The sequence below is a fragment of the Betta splendens genome, chromosome 11 (assembly GCF_900634795.4).
Source record: "Betta splendens chromosome 11, fBetSpl5.4, whole genome shotgun sequence".
Lineage (NCBI taxonomy): Eukaryota > Metazoa > Chordata > Actinopteri > Anabantiformes > Osphronemidae > Betta > Betta splendens.
This window is the reverse complement of record NC_040891.2, coordinates 14,291,103-14,317,379: the sequence shown is the minus strand read 5'-3', so window position 1 is coordinate 14,317,379 and position 26,277 is coordinate 14,291,103. Positions and strand designations below refer to the sequence as shown.

The following is a 26,277-nucleotide window of genomic DNA, read 5'->3' as shown; positions in this document are numbered from 1 at the left end:
TAATAAAGGAAGTCAAGAAACCTTTGAAAAGCCAATCAGTACGTGTTTCCATCGTCTACTCCGCTGCTTTTTGTTTCTAAACAAATCAAGAATGAATTAAAAAACGGAACAGAAAGATTTCATTGCTGTCCTGCGTGCCCGTGTAAAGACACGCCCCGCCCACAGAGGAGCCCCATTGGCTGCCGCAGCCTCGTTCTCCCAACAGCTGTTTCTATTTTCCCACACCGCGATTGGTCGCGGGTCGCCGTCAATCAGATTTACTTGGCCACGCGGCTCCGCCCCGGCCGCCTTTTGCCGCAATCCCATTGGCTACTGTATCTGTACGTGTTCCGCCATTGGCTGTCGGGGCTGGTTGTCAAGGCTCCGAGTCTTCATTCACCATTTTGCGACTGTAGTGTAGAATGTACAGGGCAGTAGTTTTTCCTCCTTTTAAGTTGCTTTGCCGGAGAAACATGTACGGCCGCTGACGGGCAGCTGCGGATCCCCGGCCTCCCGCCTCGCTCCGCCGCCGGACGCGGCGCAGAAACACACTGACCGCGGTGGTTGGCGCTGGTGAGTAGAATCTGGCCACAAACGCGTCTCCTGCAGCACTGCAGCAGGGGCTTGTTGTGCTTCTGTCGAGCTGCTAACGTTGATCATAAACAGTATTAGCACTCGGGCTCATCGGCGTCTGTTCCCGTTCGCGGACGGGAATTGGGCGGCGCGGATTGGGCGAAAAAAAGGGAGCGGTGCGGCGACACATAGTGAGCTGGAAACTTTTCCACTAGAAATAAATTCAACGCCATCGCCGCCGTTGGACTTCCTAGAACAACTGTTATTTTTCCTGCGTGGTGTCAAAGCCCGAAAAGTCCTCGCTTGTCATCGCTCCCACACACTTCCACTGTCATCATTTCTTCCTCTTTTTCTGAATCAACGTGGATCTTTGAATGCGTGCGTTTCGGGGCCTCCGCCGTGGACCAGTTAGTTGGTGACACTGTCCGTGCGTTTTGTCACGGCTGCGGGAACGCCAGCGACGCCGAGGCTGCGCGTGAAGTTGACGGGGCAGCTTTAGCTTCAGTTTCGGGCGACTGTCACTTTCGGATGGGCCGAACTGGCGACTTTGTGCGCTGTTTGCCGTTGTGTGGCGCGTGCGACGGGAGCCGGATCGGCGAAGTTAGCGTCCATCTGTGCGGGACACTGCGTGGCGGGGAACGTGAGCCGCGTTGACGCGGTATCGAGGGTCAGTGCGCGTCTCTGGGCGGTTATTTGCCGGTGCCCGGGCGCGGAGGAGCTCCCAGCGGCCTTGTGTGCAGCCGAGGCCTGGTCGCTGCACGTCACGGCCTCCCGTGTTGTGGAGTAAAGCTGTAGTAATCGCGGTACTACGAGGGCTTGACACACGTACTATCCAGCTGAAGCAGAGGGGACGACATCCCCTTCGCTCGCCTGCGCTTTATGATTTGGGCCCTGACAAGATAAAGTTGACAGCTGTTATCTCCTCTGCATCAGCTTGATATGTTGATACGCCCGGCCTCGTTAGCAAAGCACTGTAGTAATCCCGTTATACACTTTAAAGAGGCGCACTCCAGATGACAGAGCCTTTAAATATAAAGCAGTTAAGAGATTCACAACTGAGAAGCTGAAATCAGTTTCACATGATTTAACGCCAGTAAATAGTATCATAGACCGAATGTTCTGTAAAAGTTGGACAGCACAGACCCACTGTGGGGTTATTATTGTGATTCATGTCCAGTTGAAGGCAGGACCCATGTTTTCATTTATTCTTGATGTCCGGTTATAATACAGGGACAAATCCCAGGTTTCTCTAGGGGTCATTTGTTTTTCACAGTTGTGAAGAGTAGGAAGTCGACCCAGAAAGTGTGTGTGTGTGGACAGACACGCCGCCGAACGAGAAAAGCAGCTGGTGGCGTTTTTCTCACCTCACATGACTTACATCAGCACAATGCTGGCTACAGTTATGTTTGTTATGCATGTGTGTCAACCTGCATAAGGCATTAACACTTCCCTGTGCTGCTAACGAGCCCGTGGCCTGAACGTCGGCCAACGCGGAGCACGTAAAGCGCCGCCGTGACCCGTCTCGCTCCATATTTCACTGAGGGCAGCGTGAATTGCATCAGTTTGTCTTTAAGCTGTTATCATTAGACCCATGACTCTGACACCAGCTGTTGTACACAGTGCACTACTGAGTAAACACACGTAGCATACCTCTATCGTGACCAAGTACGGGCTGCTGCCAAATGATTTTATGGTGCCTGCGCTACGGGCGCCTGTTCTAAATGGGGATTTACATGCAGCACAGTGACGGCTGTGAGCTCCTGTTCACTGTCTACACTATCAACCATCGTGACATAGATGTTTGTTGTGTGTGGCCTTGAAACGGGCGGCGCTGTGAAAATGAAATTCTCTCTCCAGCCGATGTGATGTGGCAGATGTTTAAAGGGCCCTGAATAAAATGCACACATTCACAGACAGGACGGGAAGGCAACAAAGGAGGAGAGGAGACACGCAGGCAGAAGGAAGAGACTGGTGGGAGAACAGACGCAGAGACAGACAGACAAGCACTCAGGGACGAGGAGACGTGCTGGTTGTGGCTGACAGACATCAATCCACAACGCTTTGACAGTCACTATCACAGTTGCAGCGAGGAATTTCAAAAGGACGACAGATCATATAGGAGCCGTGTTGATTCTTCCTCTTATACACTTGTTGTAACGTCTTTCTGACACTCGTTGCTCAGTGGAGCTTCTTCAATTGGAAGAAATGAGGCAGCAGCGAGAACCCGAGGCTCAGTCCCACGCATATCAGCCGCACAGCAAACAAACCAGTTAAATGACAACAGCCCCCGTTCAACAAGTCAGCAAAATCAATCTGCTTTACTTTCCAAATGGAGGCAGAGCTGTGAATGAGTCTAGTGTGGAGCGGAGATGTCCTCAATGACTTTGGCACGGCCGAATGACTGGTGTGGAATAACAGTTATTCGTAACTACCCTGCTTTTCTGGATGACTGCAGCACAAAATGAGTGTCGAGATTAAATGGACGCACGGGAGAGAAAGAGGCAGATGAGAGGTAGAAATCGATATGAGAGGGAAGAGAAAATGCAGACGGGGTTAAGAATGAACAAGAACTAGTAGCGAAGAGAGGGAGGGAGAAATCAAGTAATGGGAAGTTAGGTAATGGTCTTCCACAGGAAATGGAGTATGTAGGGGCGGATTGAGTCTGCTTTGAAATACATAGATAAAGGTCGCCACAGAGAGAGAGGGAGTGAGAGCGAGCGAGAGAGAGAGAGAGGGAGTGAGTGAGAGAGAGAGAGAGAGAAAGGGAGGGTTTCAGCATGCGAGCGAAGAAGGAATTCCCCCGCCTCTACGGCCCGGCCAACAAGTAGTGTGTGTGTGTGTGTGTGTGTGTGTGTGTGTGTGTGTGTGTGTGTGTGTGTGTGTGTGTGTGTGTGTAGAGAGAGAGAGAGAGAGAGGAGTGCATGCACAAAGGCTTGTCTGGGCAAATTGCAAAGTGCTCCTCACTATTTCCATACTGTGTTGTACGTCTAGTTTGTGTTTACCCCACAATATGTGGTCCTGTTTTCAGTGTGTACCTGGTTTGGATGCAGGCTTTGTGTAATGTGAGTAGAACCTGTTATGTAATGAATTAATGTGTAATGAATTTGTAGATGAGTCATGTTCATTGCTACTCTAGTCCTGTGGTGCATCATTTAGCAGGGAATACATTTCTTAAAATGATCTTTAATGTTTACTACTGGTATTTTTTAAAGAGTCTGTAGTGGTGAGGTCCATGCGCTGCTCGTGTTCTGAATTACTGTGATGGACCGGAATGTTTTTATATATGTTCGATTCAATTAGTCCCGTTCCTCCTCACACACATGCAGGTAGTAGCTATGTTGTCCAGTGAGTAGGCTTTGTACATGTCTGAATGCGTTTGCCACATGAGTAAACCACACTCCCTGCTCTCTTTCTTTTAGAGTCTCTGGAATAAGGTGGGCAAGTGCCGAAGTCGTGCAAAGAAGACAAGACAGGATGAGAAAGAGAAGCCCTGGCAAAGGAGGAAAATAGACTGAAAGGAGAGGGAAGAAGAAAGAGCAAGGCAGAGCGAGAGAGGAACGCCAAACAGAATCTCTGGGATAAATAAATAAAAAGACTTGTTTAGACGAAAGGAAAACTAGATGAAAAGATGAAGCCGATAAAAAAGCAGGGCCGGCGTTCTCCTCCCTCCACCCGGGCAAAGGGGGGGAAGCGGCGTGGAGCCGGGGATGCCTCAGAAGGAGGAGAGAAGAGAGACTCGGATGAGAACAGAGACAGAAGCAGGTCCCCACAAAGTCGAACTCCATCGTCTGCTTTTTCTTCTAATTCACACTCAGAGTCCCCTCAGGCAGATCCAGTAAGGACACGGGACCCTTCTGACGGGGAGGGCTTTCACAGAGAAGGGTCGTCAGAAGCATCCGCGTCACTTATGATGGACTCTGGGAAATTATTGACAGCCTCAGATGACATATCAGGGAGGCCAGCTGCGAGCGGCGGCAGCCACAGTGACAGCGGTGGTAGCAGTTGTAGTAACAGTAGTGCACCGAGCGCCAGCAGCAGCCCAAACCCCTCCTCTAACCGGAAAACAGCCACCTTCAAGGTCCGCGTTCCCAAGAAGAAGTACACGTCAGAACACTGTTCTGCTGTCGGTAACCATAGCAACCCAGCCTCCAGCACTCCCTCGCCACTTTCTTTGAGTGGCGGGGTCCTCAATCATGGGTCAACGGGTTCAGGAAGTGATGCCAACAGTCAGAGTCGGAGTCTGATGGACGATTTCCACAACAGGACCACTTGCAGGGACAGACCTCATGACGGCTCCCCAGGCCCCCCCAACCTGTTGCTGGGAGGGGAGAGGGAAAGGCCTGGGGGAGATGAAGGGGTCAGAGACTTGGAGCGAGTGTCCCCCAGTCCCCTACCCCGCTGTTCCTCCACAGACACAGCCAGCGAGCACTCGGCCGACCTGGAGGTAGTGGGCATGCAGATGTCTGCACACGCACAGTCTAGCCTCCCTGATGCACTGTCCGATGCTCTGGCCAAAGGGCTGAAGAATCAGCGCGTCCTCGCCCGCCAGCTCAGGAGAAAAGGCGACAAGGAGGCAGAAGGCGAAAGGAGACATGAAATGGCGAGTTCAGACTTGGTGTTCCGGGCTGGGGTTGTCCGTAAGGTTAGTGGGGAATATGGAAGCTTGGAGGTACAACTCAATGGGGAGAAGACGATGTGTCGTTACCCATATCGACATGACAGCCCCCCGGGGGTGGTGGACATCATCCTAGATGCCCCTCCTCCCGGTGTCCATCCAATTCCTATTGGAACTCGTGTCTGCGTCCCATTTGGCAACGAGGAGGGCAGTGAGAGCCAGTGGCAGTGGTACAGAGAGGGTGTTGTGACCCAGGTGGACACGCACCCTGCTGTGGCCAACCGCTACCGTGTTTTACTGTCTGAGGAAAGGCCGCACTCTATGGATGAGGACGGCGACAGCAGGGGGGCGGCTACCCAGGCAGTGTGGGTCTCAAGACAAACACTTCGGCTTCTGGTGCCGCCTTGGGACCTGGATTTGCCCTCTGGTGGAGGACGCGAGAGTGAAGAGGGAGTCAGAGATAAAGAAAGGGAGCGAGAAGACAGGGAGGAGGTGGATGTGGAGCAGGAGGTTTATCGTTTGAGTCGGGGGCTGAGCCCGGGAGTGGCATCGGTCCTGGGGAGAGGAATGCCCTTCCCTGGCATGATCCCTGTTTCCTCCACATCAGGTCATAGCATTACCACTCCAGTAACACCAGCATCAGTCCTCAGCCTTGCTCCTGGACGAGAGTGGGAAATGGACAAGGATTTGGAGAGGGAGCGGGACCTCCAGAGAAAACAGGAACGAGAGCGGGAAAGAGAGCGAGAAAGGGAGAACAGCGCAAAGCAGCAGCAGCAGCAGCAGCAGCAGCAGCAGCCTCCACACCACTCGTACATGCCACTCACCCCTGAAGAAGACATGGAGGTATCCCACTTTAACATGGTCCCAGTGGGGGCAATGATACCCGGGGCCAAACCAATTTCAGTTCCCCCACACCGCCACATCGTTTCCAAGCCTCCTTCTGGCTACCTCAATCCCCACCTCTCCGTGGTGCGGAGCCTCGGTATCCACACTGCCCACCTGACCTTGAACCCCAACCCCCCCCAGTCACCGGTCTTGTTAGGCCTTGACCCAGTTGGCACTGTCCTTACCACACCCCAGCTCCCTCCTCTGCCTCCTATTTCTTCTTCTACTGCACCCTCTGCCAGAGTAGAAAAGTCCTCAGGAGGAGGTTCCAACGGAGGAGCAGGTGGTGGTGGAGGATCTGGCTCAGGTTCAACCTCCTCCTCCTCTTCACGCTCTCGTACCCCACTAACAGCTGCCCAGCAAAAGTACAAGAAGGGAGACGTGGTGTGCACGCCAACAGGCATCCGAAAGAAGTTCAATGGGAAGCAGTGGAGGAGACTGTGCTCCAGGGAGGGCTGCTCCAAGGAGTCCCAGCGTCGGGGATACTGCTCCAGACACCTCTCAATGAGGACCAAAGAGATGGAAGCCAGCGGAGGCGGCCGGGAGCGGGGTGGAGCCAGCAGCACAGGGACCCTGACGCCCTCTGACCTCCGAATGAGTGGCGGCAGAGCCAGCACAGAGTTTGACTGGGACGAGACGTCACGGGAAAGCAGCGAAGCCAGCAGTCGAGGGGGAGATTCCCGTCCCCGCCTCGTGCTTCCCTCTCTGCTCCCCCAGGACCTCTCTCGTTTCGATTTTGATGAGTGTGAGGCAGCAACTATGTTGGTCTCCCTTGGGAGCTCCCGCTCAGGCACACCCTCATATTCGCCTATTTCCAACCAGTCGCCGTTTTCCCCCACGCCATCGCCTTCTCCATCCCCCCTGTTCGGCTTCCGCCCTGCCAACTTCAGCCCCATTACGGCTCCGCCCCAACGCCGCCATCGCCAGCTTAGTGGCACAAAGATTGGAACACCAGGTGTCGAACGAGAGCGTCACCTGTCTGGGATTGTGCCCACATTTCAGACCAGCCTCACTTTTACAGTCCCCATGAGCCCCAGCAAGAGGAAGCTGGAGACCCACCCACCTCCTCCTTTGCCTACAGTCCAGGACTACCAGAACAAATCAGAACAACAGCAGCTGATAGGAGAGGCTGCCCAGGGCCACAGCCCCGCTGCCTTTAGAGTTCTCTCCCCACAGAGTCAGCCCACCACCCCCTCCTTCCCCCGACCCCGTAGTGCCACCAGTAGACCACCTTCCTCTGCTGCCTCCACACCACCACCCATGCTGGTCTCTCCCACTCCTCCCTCCCCTCTCCCCCAAGAACCTTCGCCACGTCGCATCGGGCCACTTCGGGATTCCCCAGTCATTGTCCGCAACCCAGACGTCCCTCTAGCCAAGTTCTCTGATGGCCCATTTGGAAGAAGAGACAGAAGCAGGTCTAGAGAGCATAGCCAACCCCAACATGCAGCTCCACCGGGCTTGCAGGCCCCCGTCCCCATCAATGGAGCCACCAATGGAGCGGTTCTCCTGCGCAACCCTGCATCCACTCTTTTCTTAGTCACCTCCAGCTCAGTAAGGAACTTCTTTGTGATAATTCACAATGTTTAGTGATAAAAATATATTGTGTTGAGCGTTGTATTCTTGTCTGACTCCTCCTCCAAGTCGCTGACTCCAGCCACAGCAGGCCACACTGCACTGTCCAGCCCCTCCAATCCTGGAGCGATGTCCACCTCGTCAGTCTCAGTGCTGTCGTCCTCTGGCTCTGGAGGAAGGGAGAGGGAGCGGAAACCGGAGGGACACCAGGACACCTCTGGTGGAGCGCTGCCACAGCCTGTAGCCTGTCACCCCACGCCGACCGCCCTGCTGCCACTCATACTACCAGCGGAGTCGCCGCATCCTGCTCCACGCAAGCAAATCATCATGGGACGTCCAGGGACCGGTAAGTGAGAATGGAGGGAGGGAGATATTGGTTATCACTGTGGCCTTGACCTTTGTCTGCTGAGCTGTTCTGCCGAGTTGTGGATGCACAGGCTGTATTTCATACTATGGTCTAGTGCTTCTCCCTTTCATTATCTCTCTCAAGTTACAGGAGTGTCATCAGAGTGGTATGGATATGACTCATGTATACTTTACTATTGTTTGCTTGCAGTGTAAAAAAGCAGTGATAGTCAAAGGACATTTTTACTGCCTTTTAGAACATTCTATAAACATTTGTGTTTGGTTTGTTTAAATTTAACTACATATACCAAGTGCTGTGTGATGTTTAATGAGTTGTCTTGTAAGAAACGCTCGTTTTGGCAACAGCCCACAGAAAACAACTGGACAAGGCGTCCATAGATCAGACACAGTGAACACAGCGAGTCATTGGATGCTACCAAAAACAGCAAAGGACATAACAAGCACATAAAGTTTGGATCGTCCATGAAGATTAGATGAACTAGTGTTTCATTTTCTCTCGGCATCTGTACAAATAGGCTAAATTGTACAATCTTTAACATACAAGCTGTACTGTAAACGTCTGAAGAACACACTATTGTTTGTGGGAGGATGAGAAAACTTGATGCTCCCTGCTTCTAAAGTATGTGAATATTTTGTCGACTTTGTGTGAACACTCATCAAAGTTAAAACCGTGGATGTGAAAAGACCGTCCAGAGAGCTGGAGGTGTTTAGGTTCACTATATAATGTATGCTTGTTTCCATGCCAACCGTGCGATATTACAGTATGTCTAAACTCCGAAATGTTAGTTTGAATATATGAATAAGGTCACTGGTTAAAATCATTTCTCATTTCGTATCATTCATTAGCACTTTCTAAATCTGAAAACTGAAAGTGCAACATGTGGAGGAATTTGTCTTTGTGCACAGGTTTTTGTTATTATAAGTTTTCACATTTCACATCGAGGTTTTAGCAGAAGGGGGTTAAAGCAAACAGACAATAACAAAACCCATGTTTGCAATCATTCAAATCGAAAGCGTGTTTGAATTCTTAATTGGAACATTTACCCTTTAATATTCATGGGCTGATTAAACTAGAACTTCCAGACTTGGTTCAAATGACAGAGATGACTTTCATTTGAAACCATTTTTTGCAAAGCGCGAAGATCAGAAAAGATTTGATAGCGACAGCCTCCCAGACCTGCTGCTCACTCACTGGTGTGTAATTAGTGACTCAGTGTGTGTAGTGACAGAGTTCCTGAGTGCGTTTGTGTGTGAGCGTGCATGTGCAGCAGGCGTCATCCTCTATATATACGTACGTGTGCATGTGTGTGTGTGTGTGTGAGATAAGAGGTGGTTCAGTGAAACATTAAAAGGGCGAGAATATTGACATGTCTAGACACGCAAGACTGAGAGCAGAGAGCAGCAAGGACATTCACGCCTCCTCCTCCTCCGCCGCACACACACGCTGCTTCAGACCATCAACAACCTCAGACAAGCCATCAAGGGCAGGTCCACCGTGATGTGAATGTATTTCATGGCTCTCAGCAGAAAAGGGAGTAATCGTATTGCTGGCGTGTTGTCATGGATACACTCTTTCTGCCGGTAGAATTAGCGCAGGAAAGCGTTGAGGCCTGAGCTGATTACCAGAGCGCGCCTTTATTTCTCTCACTCTCACCCTCTCTCACATCCCTCGCGCTGCAGGAACAGCCACCTGCCTCCGTAGCATAACGTTTCCTCTGCCATACATTTTTAAAAACACCTAGAGCCACAGCGGGACCAGAAACAAACACAGGCAGGAGGCAGCCGAGGCCCCATCGCTGGGACGGCTCCTAAATATAGACCAGCTCAAGTGCGGCGCATTAACATCGCAAGTTCCATTATTGCTCCCTCTGAGAACGTCCACGGGCCTCAGTGGAGGAGACGAGGGGAGCAGGGGTCCCGTCTCCCTGCTCGGATAATGGAGATAAGCCTCCAGTGGTGGTGGAGAGGCATCACAGGACGGCTGGTGACCCCATCGTGGGCATTTCTTTATCACCAGTCATCGCTGTCAGTGCTCTGAAGTAAACCCAGAGATGAATGGGTGTCTGCTTACGTCTTATGTGTCTGATCGTTTTCACAGATCACCGCTGTCACTGGAATATTCATACCTCCTCAGTGTCTGCATGTCAGTCAGCTTAAGAGTAGGACACATCACAAGTCAGATCATCTCAGCTGTCGTCAAAATTCCATTAAGAGTCTGTTTGTTTCATGAAACATGCTTAAACCAGCTGAGTGTGTGGCGCCCAGCGTTGTGTGTTTGTGTTGTGTTTGGGCTTTCGCTGGATTTGTTGGCAGTGAAAGATAAATATCAGCAGACTTGGCCTTTACACAGTGCACGGTGGTACCTGCATTACTCCTAATGCTTTTGTTTTCATTTGAATCCAGATGCTTCATTTAGGCTGAGTGGAAAATTTAGACAGACCAAGTAGTGATTGGGTGAAGTTTAACCACAAGCGTGGGTGGAACCATTGATTTAGCTTTTTCACCAGGTTGCTTCTGACTCATGTATCTTCTCTGCAACAATCATGCATGACAGGGAGAATTCAGTCTTGGCTCCATTCTTTCATTTCTTATTCCACTGTTCATTGACATTAACTCTAGAACTGTCATTGGCTGCTTTCAGATAGAAAGAGTCGCTTTCTGATGACAGAGTTGATTTATTAATGATATTAATGTTCTGTAAAATGTTTTGCACCATTTGTGTCGTAATGAGGTTCACTGTGTACTAAATGTTGTACCATTGTTTGTTTACTCCATTGCTATTGTTAGCGCATTTTTAATCTCTCATATCTACCACAACATTTCCATTTTTACTTTAAATCGCAGCGTGTCGGAGGCAGAAGCTCTGCATATTTAATATTTCATGTTTCTGTTTTTGTCCACTTTAAAAAGGCAACTTTTTGTATGTATCTAAATAAGTATTTGAATAAGACTCACTTCCTCAGCTGAAGTTCATCATGCAGACAACACAATAAAGTGCCAGTAAGTGGCAAAGAGTGCAAAGGTTATAGAGCAGCAGGAACAGTCATGTGGCCATTTTAAAGATTTTTTAGAGTTTAGGAGATTTCAGACTAAGCACCTGGAAACCACGAGCGCTGCCGTGCCTGCAATGCTAACGTGCTGACCTCAGCACATGTCACCAACCGTGCATTTTTCATTTTACCGTGAGATGTTCATGCCACTAGTTTTACCAAAGGGGTCAAAACGTGTCATCAAAAACCTGCGTATAAATAAAACCCCTAAATACCTGCAGGAAAGTTATGATCAGTGTAGTTACAAGGAGTTGGAGATGGGAGGATACTAAGTACTGAGCTCCAGTCATGGCCCTTTTCAGTCTCTGGCCGTGTCTGTGAAGTGTAGTTTTTAGTATCACTTCAGCTCATCACGTGGTGCCTTCTGTCTGCAGTCCATGATACTGACAAGGATGAATATGATGACATTTCACTTTTTCTCTCCCTCACATTCCCTTCTCGCTCGCTTTGTGTTCCCACAGTTTGGACCAACGTGGAGCCGCGCTCGGTGCCAGTGTTCCCTTGGCATTCGCTCGTCCCTTTCCTGGAGCCCAGCCAATCAGGAGCGGCCGCTCAGCCTGCTGATGGTCAACAGCTTGTCAATCAGAGCAAAGGTAACGAGCTGCAGAACACCTGACGTTCTACAGACAGAGGGAGTTTAACAGCGTTTGATCATAACAACTATAACAACATATCAGCATATTATGAACAAGTAGTTCCCAAAATAAATTAATCCTAACAGGAAATATCATCTAGTATGTTTCCCAAATTACAACTGCCAAAACCACTCAAGCACAAATGTTGGTTGGACAAATCAGCAGCCAAGTCAGTGTTTCCCAAAACATTTGCGACTGAATTTTAAATCAGCACAGTTGGTGTTCACACCACTATAGTTCCAGTAATGTTGTTGATAACACTGTTTATTGGCCTGCAAATCTTGACTGGTGGGAACACTCGGTGATCTAAACGCTAACTCGAGGCTTGTAGTTTCATTTTCACGGAGCTCAGCATGGCTTCGTTTCAGATGTTATGAGAGACAGATCATTTATGAGGAGCTGCAACTATTAACATTAACTACATATAACATTATTATATTTAATTTACAGCTCAAGTCCTTGTTTTGTCCAATCCGCACACAAAGGCAGTTTAATTCTGTTATTAATGAATCATTCAAAGTCCTGACTTTATAAACAGACTTCTCTTCCTATTTATTACTGTTTTACACAATCAGGAAAAGTACTTTTTGCTGTTTGTAGAAAATAAAAATATAAATGGTTAAAGCGCCTTTATTTTAGAAGATTAGTTTATAAACCAAGACTTTTATTGTAATTAATGCTATTAAACCCCTTAAACATGGAGGATTCTTTGACCTCAGTGCACACAGGAACAGCTGTCTTCATGATGTATGTGGGTTATTTTTGCCAGTAACTTACAAGAAGTACTCGTCTTTCTAGATTTTAACATAATGTAATCAGAGCTTCTCACACCTCCCACAGTCCGTTGGCCAGAATAGAGCCACCCATCAACAAGCTGCATGCATTAAATATATGGCACGGCTTTCAAAAAGTTCTTCACCAACGGGAGCTGCTTTGCTTTTGTGCTTCAGAGCCTCGTTGCGGCGTCGCTCTGGTGAGCGAAGGCCGAACCGGGCCTCCGGACCTGGAGAGGGGCTCGCCGTCGCGCCCCCCCCCAACCAACGACAATCCCCCCACCGACAGGGGCGGCGCTGACAGCGAGACGGAGAGCGACACCGATGACCCGTGAGTAGAACCCATCTGTGTCTGCTGGAAACGAGGAACAGAGGAAGGTGCATGAGAAACAAGGGGTGAATTCATCTCAGGTGCAGATTGGCTCATTTGTCCATCAGACACTGACTCTGGTGTTTACGTGCACCTGCAGAAATACATACGTTTCTATTTATTAGTTATGAAGTAAGCGCCTTGTTTAATTTGCAGCCTGTGTTCTGGCTCATTACCATATGGGACCGCATTCATATGTAAATGACCGGCACCAGGCAGTGAGTTCTTGATTTAATCCCCACTTGTCCTTGTTTAGATGTGTCCATTTAAAACAAGCTCTACTACTACATTATGCCATTTTCTGTAAATAAGGGGAAGTAATACCAAAACAATAGTGTGTCAGGTTTTAAGCTAACCTTGTGTCCTTTTAACTTGTTTTGGTGCGAAATTCATCTTGAGTGCACACTTCATACGCGGCGTTAGCTTCCGCTAGTCAACTCTGGGTATGAGTCAGTAGAAAGCAGATAGTAACTAGAGACTCTGTTAGAGCCAGTTTGTTGATGCACTTTGAATCACCGGCTCTAAAACTCTCAAGGACGCTGCGCTTGGAACAGGTGAACTGCATCATCACCTCTGGCAGCGGGATTCAAAAGAAACAAACAACAACAAGTTTTCCTGCGACGCCATTGGTGTGTGTGTGTCCGTACAGTCTGTGCTTGCTCATTCCTCTCTGTCTCAGGCTGCGTCTCTGCGTCTGGCTGGGTTATTGCTCTTTCAGAGTGACTCAGACGCCTGCGTGGCTGTCTGGCTGGTAGTGTGGTTTTGAATGTTTCAGGGTCACTCTGCTCACAAAGGCCGCCATCGGCAAAAGAAATACTTCAGCAATCACTTCATGTTGCAGTGGCTACACCTGTTATGTGCCTGCGTCTCAATGGAGACACTAATGGCATTAATAAAAAAACCTCCACAGATTTAATGAGCTTCAGCTTCAGAGGAAGCGGCTCTGCCTGCACACGAAACCACCAAACTCTCCCAAAGAGACGCGTGAGCATCGCTCAGCACCCTCGTTGTGTCATCGTGGCCCTTCTCGCTTTCTTTTCTTTGTGTTTCCTGACGCCCATGAACCGACAAACTGAAACCTCCCCACACGTATACGTTCTCACATATGCCTTAAACGCGCACACAAATAGCAGGTCTAACTTTACCCGAGCCTCACGTACCCGTAAACCCAATCTTCCTGACATTTCACGGGCTGGTAATTGTGACGTTGTGTATTTATGTGTATTATGTTTAGCCGTGTCTCATTTGGACCTTGCGTGTCTGTCAGTAATGAAAGTTCTTGAGCAGACCTAGACAGAGCAGCTGATCACAGCTCTCTGACGGCAGAAAGGTAAAGACGTTCTGCCACCGACCACAAATGCTGCGTCAGGGTCACAGCCTCAACTCCTGCCTTTAACCACAGTTTTATTAGTCTACACCTTTGCTGCATCTGTGGTGCACGTGATGTACAGGTTTACCTCATATTATTATTCACGTTCTTCTTTTGCCTGTCTTATAATAGCACATTGTATTATAACACAGTGTAGGATTAGTGATGAAAGACTAATTTATATTTACCAGCTGTCTTATTTATTTTCCGCTTTAACACAATACTAAATCCAACAATCCCCAGTTTGTTAACTTATTGTGTTTTTGTTGTAATAACTGGTAACTGTCAGATATTAATCAACAATAACTGGCAGGATTATAAAGAAGTGAAAATGCAGGAAGAACATTTTTTCGGCTAACTGTGTTGCTGAATCATGAAAAACTCGTTAACCAGTAAACTGGCATCCATCATTTACTGTATCACATCCACTTTCATGTAATTCCCCCCAAACTCCCGTCACACTGTGTAAACCTGAGTCTCTCCTGAATGTCCATCAGACTATGGAATTTCCCCACATCGCCATTAATCTCCTTTTGACTCACAGTTTCACTTTTCTTTCTGTTTGAACGCAGGTTCTCGCCGGGCGTGGCCAATGACCCAGCGCCCTCCACTGGTCCCATCAAGAGGCGCACACAGTCTCTGAGCGCACTGCCCAAGGACGGCGACAGGAAGGTCAGTGCACCAGCCACACGCATTGAGTTCATAAAGAGACGGGGAGTTCTGAGTAAAATGTACCCTCCAAAACTCTGCCAGAGGGAGAAGGACCACATCCGCCGCCCCATGAATGCATTCATGATCTTCAGCAAACGCCACCGGGCTCTGGTGCACCAGCGCCATCCCAACCAAGACAACCGGACAGTCAGCAAGATCCTGGGGGAGTGGTGGTACGCTCTGGGGCCCAACGAGAAGCAGCAGTACCACGACCTGGCCTTTCAGGTAACCACAGGCTCTGCACAGCAGCCGTCAGGTTTGTCCCATCTGTAAGAAATGAAACAAGCCGCTTGTGACCTACGCCCACAGGTGAAGGAGGCCCATTTCAGAGCCCATCCAGACTGGAAGTGGTGCAACAAGGACCGCAGGAAGTCGCTGTCAGAGGGCCGCGGAACCCCAAAGGAGCCACGGCAGAGGAGCATGTCCGAGAGCATAGGTGTGCATGTGTGTCTGCTGAGCATCATCCGTCCATCCACCTCCAGCTGCAGCCTCTCCCCACGACCGCAGGGCGAGAGGCCCTGGACAGGTCTCCAGTCCATCACAGCAGCTTTGGATTCCGTCTCAGCTCACAGATTTACATAAATATGATGCTTTTCAAAAACATATTAAACAGCATGACTAAACAGAACCACCAGCAACAGTCATCTCAGACCTGTTCATTTTATTGATCCACTTTGATGTCGTCTGCTCTTCTCCAGACCCGCTCTCAGAGGCGCAGGTGGTGGAGGGGAAGGGAGCGGGTCCGATGTGGCCGGGGGCATCGGAGCGCCGCGGAGCGCCGTTCGCAGGGCAGCACTCGCGCCCCCGAGCTTTTTCCCAGAGTGCCGTGCACACCTTGGAGCAGAGGGAGAGGGAGCGAGACATGGAGAAGGTGCGAAGCTGTTAATCTGCAGCTCAAAGGCAGAGAGCGGAATTAAAAATGTGAAGTAACAAAGCGAGCATAAGAATCGGGTGTTAAGATCAGCATCGCTCTGTTAGATTTTACAGTTAATGGAAGTTGTGACTGTGGGCGTTTCATGCTCCATATTCACACAGCACATGTGTCCTCCATACTACAGGGAGATTAGTGTGAAGCCGCTACTGAAAGCACACTGTTAAAAACCTGTTCAAATGGACCGGCTTGGTTCTCTGTGTGAGAGCTGGAGCTGTTGCTGCTGAAACCCGCTGAAAGCTCTGGGGGAGCGCAGCCTCCAACTTCAAAGGTTTCGCTTTCTACTTTTTAGTGCCTTTGAAGGTGTGAGACTGTGGTGTTTGCTGCATCACTCCTAATCACAGCGGAGTAGGCCTGTGTGTGAACTCCTTTGTTTGGAGCCACTCGTTTAGTGTGAATGCTGGCTTTGATAGGAACGTCCCTGCACATGTTCTTTTCATTTACCTTTGAGTTCATTAACAGTGATCTTCAGTCCAGTAATGCTGGATTGCCTGTAGGTCTGTTAGTCAGTTTTTCTATATTGGCCACTAGCTTAGTCGAATTCTTCCCTCTGCGACAGGAGGACAGAGCGAGTCTGTTTCGTAACAGGCCCCCCCCCTCCGTGTACCAGGGCGGGGCCAGCGACGACGTGACCAGCGATGAAGAGCGCATGGTCATCTGTGAAGAGGGTGACGATGATGTCATGGGTGAGTGTGACGATCAGCACATGGGTCTAGTGGTTAGACGCTGTATTTCACAACTACTGAGTGATTGTTTCTCTTCCCACAATGGTCAGTGTGTGGTTGAGACAGACACGTCAGCCTCCACTTAGTCAGAACAATAGTATCAGCAAAACACCTAAAACTATATAAAGCAGCAGTGTCATGTAGTTAGTGCCAGACACAGAATTGTGAGTAACACATGCAGCTAAATGGCTACATGTTAAAAGACTGCTTCTTCCTCAGAGGATTCATGTCCCGAAGGCTCCATTGACCTCAAGTGCAAAGAGAGAGTGACAGACAGTGATGAAGATGAACCAGATGGACAGGTAGGATCATCTGACGCCCACAAGCTCCAGGCACCTGAGGCAGTTTAATAGGTGGCTTTCTCACCCGTGTCATGGTCTAAAGAACAGTAGAATTTCATTAACTGTTGGTGTTTTTTTTCAGATTATTTTCTTTAATTTTCTCTGTAATAGTTAGAATTAAAGCCTAAAGATGTTCCAGAGTTTCTGTAAGTTGCGGAGAGAAGAAACTAACTTTCCTGGCTTTGATCTCGCTCCGTCTCTGTCTTCCCTCCAGCATGGCTTCCAGCCAGTCGCTCGTTCCTCTCTCCCCCCCTCCTCCTCCTCCTCCTCTCCCTCCATCCCTCCGTCTGACTCCGCCTCAGCTAAAGGAAATGTGGGAGGGGGTGCTGAGGACAGGACAGACAGAAAGAGAAAGCGAGGCGCCGACACGGGAGAGGAGAGGAGCAGGGGAGGAGTCCACACAGAGGAGCTCTCAGCAGGTGGAGGCGGGCAGGGTGCGTCCTCTCTGTCCATCACAGACTCCTCATCCAGCAGCCAGACGCCGGTCACCCAGCAGGTCCTCGGTGGAGTCCGCATGGCTCCCACCATGGTCACCAACGTGGTACAACCCATCGCCAGCAAGCCAGTGGATTCAGCCATCACCGTCAGCCCCCTGCCTCAGGACAAGAAAGCCACTCTCCTGATTGGTGCAGGCGGAGCGCAGCAGCTGCCAATCACTGCAGGGGGTGGGTACCTGTCCTCACCTTTGTCCCCTGCTCCAGTCAGTGCACCTCCTGGAGGCAGCAGCCTGGTCACTAGCCTAGTGCTGGGAGGGTCATTCCCGGCTGCCCAACCGGTGCAGCTCCTCACCCCTCAACCCCCACAGCTGCACGCACGAACCCCGCTGCCCGTCCTCCACCCCCAGCTCCACCCCACCACCGCCAGCACCTCGCTCGCATCTCCCCCCGGCCCCCAGCAGGTGCAGTACATCCTACCCACCGAAAGCCCCTCGTCCCCTCCGCTCACCCACCAGCAAATCCTGTCCCTGCACTCAGGTGCAGGAATCAGAGTCAGCCCTGGGAACAGAGGTGAGACAGAGAGCAACAATTGGCTGACAAGAAAGAACAAGTAAATTCACAGCCTTTTCACTGGTCCAATGAAAACACTTCTCTTTTTGTGTTAATCATCACGAGAAGAGAGCTGAAAATAGATTTCGCCTTACATAAACAGGAGATAGATGACTGACAGCAGAAACACTGATGACATGAGTATAAGCGCCGCCACCCACCCATGCCTTAATCACTCTCTATTCATAAGAGTCCGAATTATGGGTAAATTGAGGAATTTCACATATGAGCAGCTGAAATGTCTACTCCGCCTCCTCCCACCCTTTGCTCCTGTGCTCGTCTTCTGGATCGATTCATCTGTTCCTCACGCGGAGTGATTTAATTCTCTCTGTTTCTCTTCCCCTCCCTCCTGCTCACTCATTAGTCCAAACCCAGAGCAAGATGTTGGTTCCCATGGCAACAGTGAGAACAGGGTCTACTCCCCCTCATCCTTCCATTTCCCTGGTGGCCCCGCCTCTTCCTGTGCAGAACGGCCCTGCCACAGGAAACAAGGTATGGATGTCAACCCGGTGACTAAAACAAGAGTCGGCAAAGTGTCGAAGACAAACTGACAGGTTATAAAGTAGTGAAATCCACAACAGCATCAGCGGGATTGAAACTAGAAGCAGGTAGTATAAAAGATATGTGTTGCTCATTTGCCTGCACCTTTACTGCAATGGTTTGATGAAGTTCTTTTGAGATTTTCTAACTTTAATTGGCATAATTAAATATATATACATTTTAGTGGTTATTATTTCAAGTATAATAAATGGGGCTGTTTTATCTGAAGAGGTTGTATAATTTTCATTTGTTGTTAAATGGAATATAATAAAATGAATTATAATAAATTATTATATTGCATTTAACAATAAATGAAAATTATACAACTTCTTTTATTCATAAGGGACCAGTTGCTTTAACAAGTGCTGAATTGCAAGAAATATTCTGAGGACCATAAAACCACATTTGATATTTATAAGTTAGTCAACCTGAAAACGTAATAAATAAATGATTAAATCTGACGCGTTTTCTGAAAACAGCTGAAGTGAAGCCGAGTCTGCTTTTAGTTTCCAGGAGTGAAAAGCCTTTTACTCGTGTGTTCCTGCCCTTGTAGATCATCCAGATCGCGCCCTTGCCTGTGGTCCAGACCAGCGTTCACCACAGCGGCACGGCACCAGTACATCCTGGGAGCCCCTTTCCTGTTTCCGTGGCAACAGTAATGGCTCACGGTGCTGCGCCCCCACAGACCGTGCTCCTGACCTCTCCGCCCACCAGGTCGCTAACACCTGAAAGACAGCAACACATATACCCACTTTCACTTTCTGTGGCTTTTACTGCAGCTGATCAGAAGCTTGAGTTCAGTATCTGAAGATGTGTCAAACTTAGATTTAAAATAGGTCAGAACTCTGATTATACTTAATCTGCATGAAAGCAGCTAAAGAAAGTCAACACTCCCTCGTCCCCCGGAGCCATGTGAACTATGATACTGTACAACATAAATGTCCATTTCTCCATTATTGCACAGTTTCTTTGGTGTGTTATCATTTGTATGCGCAAAGCACATTATACGATACAACGACCAGTCTATTGTTTACAATGTTTGTTTAATGTGGATCATTAATGGATCATTATTTACGTGGCATGGCTTTGTGCTTCAGGATCACCTATGTCCAGTCCGGTCCAGGAGTTACCACAGCAACGCCCCAACAGGCGACGGCCGCCCCAGGCTCCGCGTATCTCCCATCAGCGCTGGCGACTCTGGGCTTCACCGCCATCGCTCCGGCCGGACCAGCCCTCGTCCAGCCAATCGTTGGCCAGTCGCCACTGCTGGCACCAGCCCCGCCCCTGAGCTGTCAGTCACAGACTCCGCCTGGCCAGGCCTCGGCAACCGCTGGTCGTCAGGTAAAGGGAAGGAAAACAATGTAGTGTTAGAGAGAAATGTTTTACACTACTAATGTATGGATGTACACCCATTAAAATAAAAAAGAACTGAAAATGTTCTAACTCAAAATATCAGTTGTAGATGTGTGAATTTTACTGATTCAGTGCTTTAACACCTATACTTTTTATTTACACTTTATAAAGTGTTAATTTTCAACTCTGAATAAGTTTTTATTTTTTCATTTTAAAGTTCTCGTAAGATAGAGCACGCAAAGAGCAGATATGTTTGCTTGGATATGGCAGGAGCACACTGACCCAGAGGCAGAGAGAGTGAATTACTCTGGTAATAGCAATCATCGCCACATTAGTTTTAAGACATTAGAGAAATTACAGTAAACAAATCAGACAGAACATTGGCAGCCCCTTCTGGCCTCAGTCCTGCATTTTACAGCTTGTCTACTCGGTTGGAGAAATGCAAGACCAGTTTACAGCAGGTTTGTTTGTCGCTGTGTAACAGAACTAGGGCTGCAGGTTCTGGGTAAAAACAAGTAACCGTTTAAACCAAACAACGACTCCAGCATTGACTTCCATGCTTCCATTGCATTGTTTTATCACCATTTCCAGGCCTGTTTTCACCTCTCATAATTTTTTTTTGTGGAAACTCATAACCTGATGCGCCTGCTTTCCAACGCCCTCCATAGGTCCTCACTGCCATTTACCCTGCGCCAACTGTTGCACTGGCTACTGGTGTGGTGCCCACATCCATGCCTCCTGCTGTGGCAGCCCCAGCCCAGGACATGACAAACCCATCCTCCCCGTTGGCACCAGGAGTGCAGGGTTCAGCAGCGGCGACCGCTCAGTCCAGCCGAGCCGTGGAGGTGGAGCCCAAGGTGGAGGTGAAGAGGGAGAAGCAGCTGGACGCTCAGAGTGAGGATGAGGAGCAGGGAGTTTCAGAGGCCAGCTATTCCAGCGGCGCTGTGACAGGTAAGTGTTACCTGTGTTTGTAAATGGCATTGATCAGGGTTAATCCTGAACCTGCAGCATTAAATCTGATGCTGCTACTTAAAAGTTTAGTTGACTAATTTTTAAAGAAAGATTAATAAGAGCATTTTACTATTAAGGTCTACAATTATCTTCTTATCTCTTTAAACTTTTCCAGTAAAAAAAGAAGAGGACATCAGTCTGCACATCAAAGAGGAAAATGGGAGAGAAGCGGGACTTTGCAGAGAGAAGCTAAATGAGATGGATACGGAGCAGGAGAGATTGATGATGGAGAGCAGTGAAAAGCAGAGAGGCAACGAGTCAGACACAGAGGACCACAGCACGGGGGACAGCAGCAAAGAGGTGAGAAGCAGCTTAACCAGGCTGGTTTACACTGGACAAACGCTTTGCACGTTATTCATGGGAATAATGTGAAGCTACAGCTACAGACTCTCATCAAGAAGATAGTGGAGTACATGGTCTAATCTTGCTTTATTGTATTATTCTTTCTACCCTCACATTCTCCTCTCAGGCTGGACCTCCTTCCCCTCCTCCACCCCCCTCAGGTTTGGACCCCCCTCCACCTCCCTCTGCGGAACGAGAGCCAACCTCTTCCTCAAAGAAGACCAAGTTTCGACCCCCACCACTGAAGAAGACACCCGACCCTCCGGACAAGTAGGTGGAACCATAAATACACTACAGGGGCAGGAGCCTTTAGCTGAGTGATAAATGCATTCATTTGGTGTCAGTGATATGACATTGGTTAGAACTAAATGAGGAAAGGCATATGGATAGAAACTGTAGGATTCTCTTGCCCCCCTTCATCTGACTGCAGGACAAGCTTTAGAATACGTCTCAGTCCATTCTTCATGATCAGACGTATTCTAAATAATGGCTCTCCTAGAATCAGTGCCAAAGGAAAATAAAAGAACTCTGCCAGCTCCTCCTGGCTTTTCTGGTTGTAGTAAGTTAATGTTGAGAGAGCTCACACAACTGTATGAGCGAATCCTCTGTAATTATGACATGAAGCAGCTTGAACAACCTTTTCAGACATAGTGGGATCTGTTCCTATTTTTAGATTGTGAGCAAATATCCAACTTCATAAACTCCTGGTGGAAACTCTTTTTACTCTGTTTACTGAATGTGAGTGGGTGGAGTGCTCAACCTTTATTTAGACAATAGGAGAGGACAGGGAAGCCACTGAGAAGAGGAAGCCCAGGCAGAGCTCTGCCCTGAAGCGTGAGAAATGGATTCATCACTGGACTGGGGACTGATGTGGCTGCTGGTGTCTGTGCGCAGGGTCTTGTCTGGGACATACTTCGAGGCTCGCTTTGCTGAGCTTCCAGAGTTTAATCCAGAGGAAGTCCTTCCCTCACCCACCCTGCAGAGTCTGGCCACCTCACCAAGATCCATCCTGGCAAGCTACAGGAAGAAGAGGCGCAATTCCACGGGTGAGCCCTGTACAGGAAGACGCTCTGAAACAACAAACATCAAACGTTTTACATTTCCACAAACAGTAACGTAATTGCAGAGCAGCTCGTTTTATTTAAATCCTAACTTAAAAATAGGTTATGTCTCATCTCCTTCCTTCCCTTTGCATTATGTTTTCAGAGACAGAGCTCACTGCAGAGGATCCCAGCTCCCCACGGAGGAGGACTCGACGTCTGTCCAGCTGCAGCTCAGAGCCCAACACCCCCAAAAGTGCTGCCAAGTGCGAGGGAGAAATCTTTACCTTCGACAGAGCAGGTCAGACACATGCAACAGGGGCAGCAGCTGCAGAACTACTCCAGGAGGTGTACTCACCCACCAAGCCCGTTTGTGTCCAACCAGGTACAGAGGGAGAGGATCTTTTAGGAGACTTGGACCGGGCGCCCCACTCGTCTTTACGCAGGACTCTGGATCAGAGACGGGCTCTGGTCATGCAGCTGTTTCACGAACACGGGTTCTTTCCTTCAGGTAAGTCCCAAGAATAACTAACTGGTGTGGCTTGTTTCACGTGACACATGCCTATTTGCAATACATCAAAATCACAGCAGTGATTAAAACAACCATCGTGTCTCTTTTCTCCTCCTATCCTTCCCTTCAGCTCAGGCCACAGCTGCCTTCCAGGCACGCTACTCGGACACTTTCCCCACCAAGGTGTGTCTACAGCTAAAGATCCGTGAAGTTCGTCAAAAGATCATGCAGACGGCCACGCCCGGAACCTTCGAGTCAGGAGTGTTAGCTGAAGCCTACTCCACCCCGTCCCATAGCGCCTCCTTCAATCAATCACCCCGGGAGGATGGAGGGGCAGAGCAGCAAGGAGACAAAGGCTGGAGTCCAGAGGAGCCTAAAAGTGAAGGATCATAAGCAGGAGAGGATGACGAATGCTAAAACGCAAAGGGAACGGAGAGAGAGGAGTGCGTCGTCCCAGCAGAACGTCCTTCACAGGGACGGCTCCAGCAGGATTCGTCCACTGGCACTGACACAACCATACCTGGGCAGACGTACATTTGAATATGGTCACAAATATTCAGGCTACTAATGGTGCACTTGATTCATTTAGTCAGAGAAAAAAAAGCCTCAAAAATATACAAATCACATGCAAGTCCTGATGAGTCAAGTGCTTCTTGTAGTAGTGCTTTTCTTTTTTTTGTAAGTATCCAGAACATTTTGAGTCAACACTTTGCCCAGGTGTGCGCTCAGCACATTTGTACAGTAGTTTGTAGTTTGACACACAAACTCCGTGGTACACACTCTCTATCTCTCTGGCACACACACAACCCTGGTGCGTATGTAATCTCCAGCATGCACATGATCCCTCACGCACACACACACGGGCGCGCACACACACACACACACACACACACACACGCATTCACTCTTACCAAATCAGACTGTTACTCTTGGTTGGGAGTCTCCAGGAGCTGCCACCAAGAACCATAACACACAAAAGCACTTTGTCATTTATTGTGCAGATGCAGTTTGCTGTTGCCAGCCAGCCCTCAGAGCCGTTGACTTGACCTCCTTCTTGCCCTTCCACTCCTCAGCACAGTGGTCGGGACGCAAACACAACCCCAACGACCTCCACTGATATTCCACAGCCCCTGGATGCTGCAAGACAGACAGCACACACACAACACAGGACATACAAACACATGCAGCGCATGGACACATTTGTGCAGTGTGAGCACTCGTACACAAACATACTCGACCCTGGTCTGACCAAGCCATTGGCCTGCACAGTTTTTAGTGATTGTAGTGAGAGCATGACATCTGTCTGTTCGCTCCTGAGAAACAGAAAGAAGGCAGGAGTTGGGAGGAAGTGTGACCAATCTTTGCACCTTCAGTTATTGCCATTTTGAAAGACTGAATCTTCATCGGTGGGAGATGATTATCTATGTCTGTATGTCTGTTTGGGTCCCCTCCCAAAACCCTGTCAACAGGCACCAAAAAGAGATTATGTTAAGAGACTGTTAGCGGCGAGACTTTGAAGAATCAGCGCTGGCTTCGTCACTGACGGCTCCCAGCTGAGCACGGAGAAAACCCAGAAGAAGAAACTGGATGACGTTCATTGGATGGAAGATTCACAGTCTGACAGGACGATGGAGAATAATCGTTAACAAAAACAACAAGACAAGCTTTTCAACAGAGAGAAAAAGTAGAAATTTAACCAAACTTCTCTGAATCTCCCAGTGGATATGATGTTGTTTTCTCTCGTTATTGTTGCCGTGGAAATAACCAGTTTTACCGTGGCCTGTTTTCTCTCTCGTGGCTCTATAGTGTTTCTTCTCCAGCATAAAAAAATCACAACAAAAACTAGAAAAAAAAACTCTGGACAAAGAAGGGGACAAAATCAGTCTGTGGCCCCCACTTTAATTGTTCCTGGGGTCTTTCTCCCCCACTACCCTCCCCTACGATTTCTCACTAGACACCGAAGTGGGGGTGCAGGGACGTTTGTCGTTTTGTAAAATGTTGAAATCAGGTGTTTGCACAATTTGTGCGTCCCTCGTCGTTTGGGATTGCCACAAGTTAAATCAGGAAAGTATTGTTTTTAGAGATTGTTTTATTAGAAAAAATAATAACCTTTTTCTGTGTGTTATCTACAACCCTTTTCCTCCCCTACTCTACTCTTTGCTCACTGTCAACCTGTTTCTCCTCATTCTCTTTCCTCAAACCCTCAAGTGTTGTTAGAAAGTGCCCTTAAGCACTGGTCCCGGGTCAAGCGCTATGTAGCTCAGGATGGTTCTGGTTTGGGGCAGTTCAGGGAAAGCAGATCCTAGACCAGCCCTGGAGGGCAGTCTCTGGAGCCCTCCCCTCTTTCCCCTCCCTTCTTGACACTTTATCCTTTCCCATCAAATGGTGCAATAGGACTTTTTCTTGTTTAAAAATGGGTGGGTAATTTTGTTTTGGGGGGGAGGCTCTGTGCCATAGATATTAAATCCAGTGCAGTCAGTGAGAGGAGTGAGCTGTTGTGATAATATCTTTAACTATGTTATAAAACAAAACAAAAAGAATCACATATTTGTTGTTCTTGTTGAAGAGATAGAGAGTATAACTTACTAAAAGTAAAAGACAATTTCTGAATAGCACTTTTTGGCTCTTTGCTTCCTCAGTGAAGAGTGGGGGTAGTCCTTATTCTGGGTATCGCTTTTATTTCTACGTATACAGTTGGATGTGTGAAAAATATATATACTGGTATTTCCATATATGTGCATTTAAGTCTGTGTTTGGGTGTGTGTGTATGTTTTGGCACATGCAGGTAGCGTGTTAACACAACCAACCTCTTGTTCTTTCACCCAACAGGAACGTTATCAATAGTATATTTTTCATTGTATTCTACATTCTATATTTTACTCTAGAGACAGTATTTTTATAGTCACCATGACTATTTTGTCCGCCATCTTGACTGTTATCAACCCAGTTAATTCAGGATATATATAAAATATATATTCAGGATACACAATATATAAATAAATATATACATATATATTTATATATATACACATATATAAAACACACAGGTAAAGGAAGACTATCAGTTCACTCTCTGGGGTTAGGGCTGTTACGTGTCCATCTGCATGCATGTGCAATCACATGCACACGTGCACACACCCACGCGGACATATGTGCATACACACATGTATGCGTGTACACTGTATGATTGTGCTTAAAAATAAACTGTCCTTACTTTGGAGAAGGAATTTTAGGATGAGTGTTATCTCATAAGCAGGCATGTTGACCATGTGCAATATTTCTAAACAACAAAAAAACTAAATATTGAAAATATTAAAGATCTAACACAAAGTCTAAATGTCCTCCACTTATTTTACATATACTCTTGAGACGTTATGTAGTTTTTAATAATTCACCAAATTGCACAAAGAATAGCTTTGTCTCTGTTGTTAGTAGTAGTATATTGTAAATAATTCAATTGCTGTTGTTTTCATTTAATTTAACCGGCTGTGCTCTAATTAACAGGTTTTACATCGAGCGTCATGCAGCCACGGACAGGG

The 26,277-nt window shown here is 48.2% G+C and overlaps 1 protein-coding gene across 3 annotated transcripts; it reads left to right on the top strand.

The window, feature by feature from the left end:
- Window positions 1-364: 364 nt before the first annotated feature.
- Window positions 365-26,068, top strand: cica (capicua transcriptional repressor a). Of its 3 annotated transcripts, none has more exons than XM_029166675.3 (22): window positions 365-552; window positions 3,972-7,603; window positions 7,694-7,970; window positions 11,502-11,633; window positions 12,626-12,779; window positions 14,760-14,859; window positions 14,941-15,123; window positions 15,208-15,334; window positions 15,597-15,769; window positions 16,389-16,515; window positions 16,774-16,856; window positions 17,110-17,902; window positions 18,306-18,433; window positions 19,035-19,195; window positions 19,579-19,822; window positions 20,503-20,785; window positions 20,961-21,145; window positions 21,315-21,457; window positions 22,082-22,233; window positions 22,394-22,528; window positions 22,613-22,738; window positions 22,869-26,068. In XM_029166675.3, exons 2-22 carry the CDS (start codon window positions 4,181-4,183, stop codon window positions 23,129-23,131), a joined length of 7,392 nt encoding a protein of 2,463 aa, XP_029022508.1. In that variant the 5' UTR covers window positions 365-552; window positions 3,972-4,180; the 3' UTR covers window positions 23,132-26,068. The 3 variants fall into 3 exon arrangements, with proteins under 3 accessions (XP_029022508.1, XP_029022509.1, XP_029022507.1); XM_029166676.3 differs by having other exon boundaries at window positions 366-552; window positions 17,110-17,560; XM_029166674.3 differs by lacking the exon at window positions 365-552 and adding an exon at window positions 3,462-3,614.
- The last annotated feature ends 209 nt before the right edge of the window (window positions 26,069-26,277 follow it).

Bases quoted from the DNA above. Each gene is read 5' to 3' on its own strand.
- cica (XM_029166675.3), top strand. From the start codon at position 4,181: ATGAAGCCGATAAAAAAGCAGGGCCGGCGTTCTCCTCCCTCCACCCGG. The intron at 19,196-19,578 runs GTCGCTAACACC...TTTGTGCTTCAG, and splicing joins CTGACCTCTCCGCCCACCAG to GATCACCTATGTCCAGTCCG. The intron at 21,458-22,081 runs GTAGGTGGAACC...GTCTGTGCGCAG, and splicing joins ACACCCGACCCTCCGGACAA to GGTCTTGTCTGGGACATACT.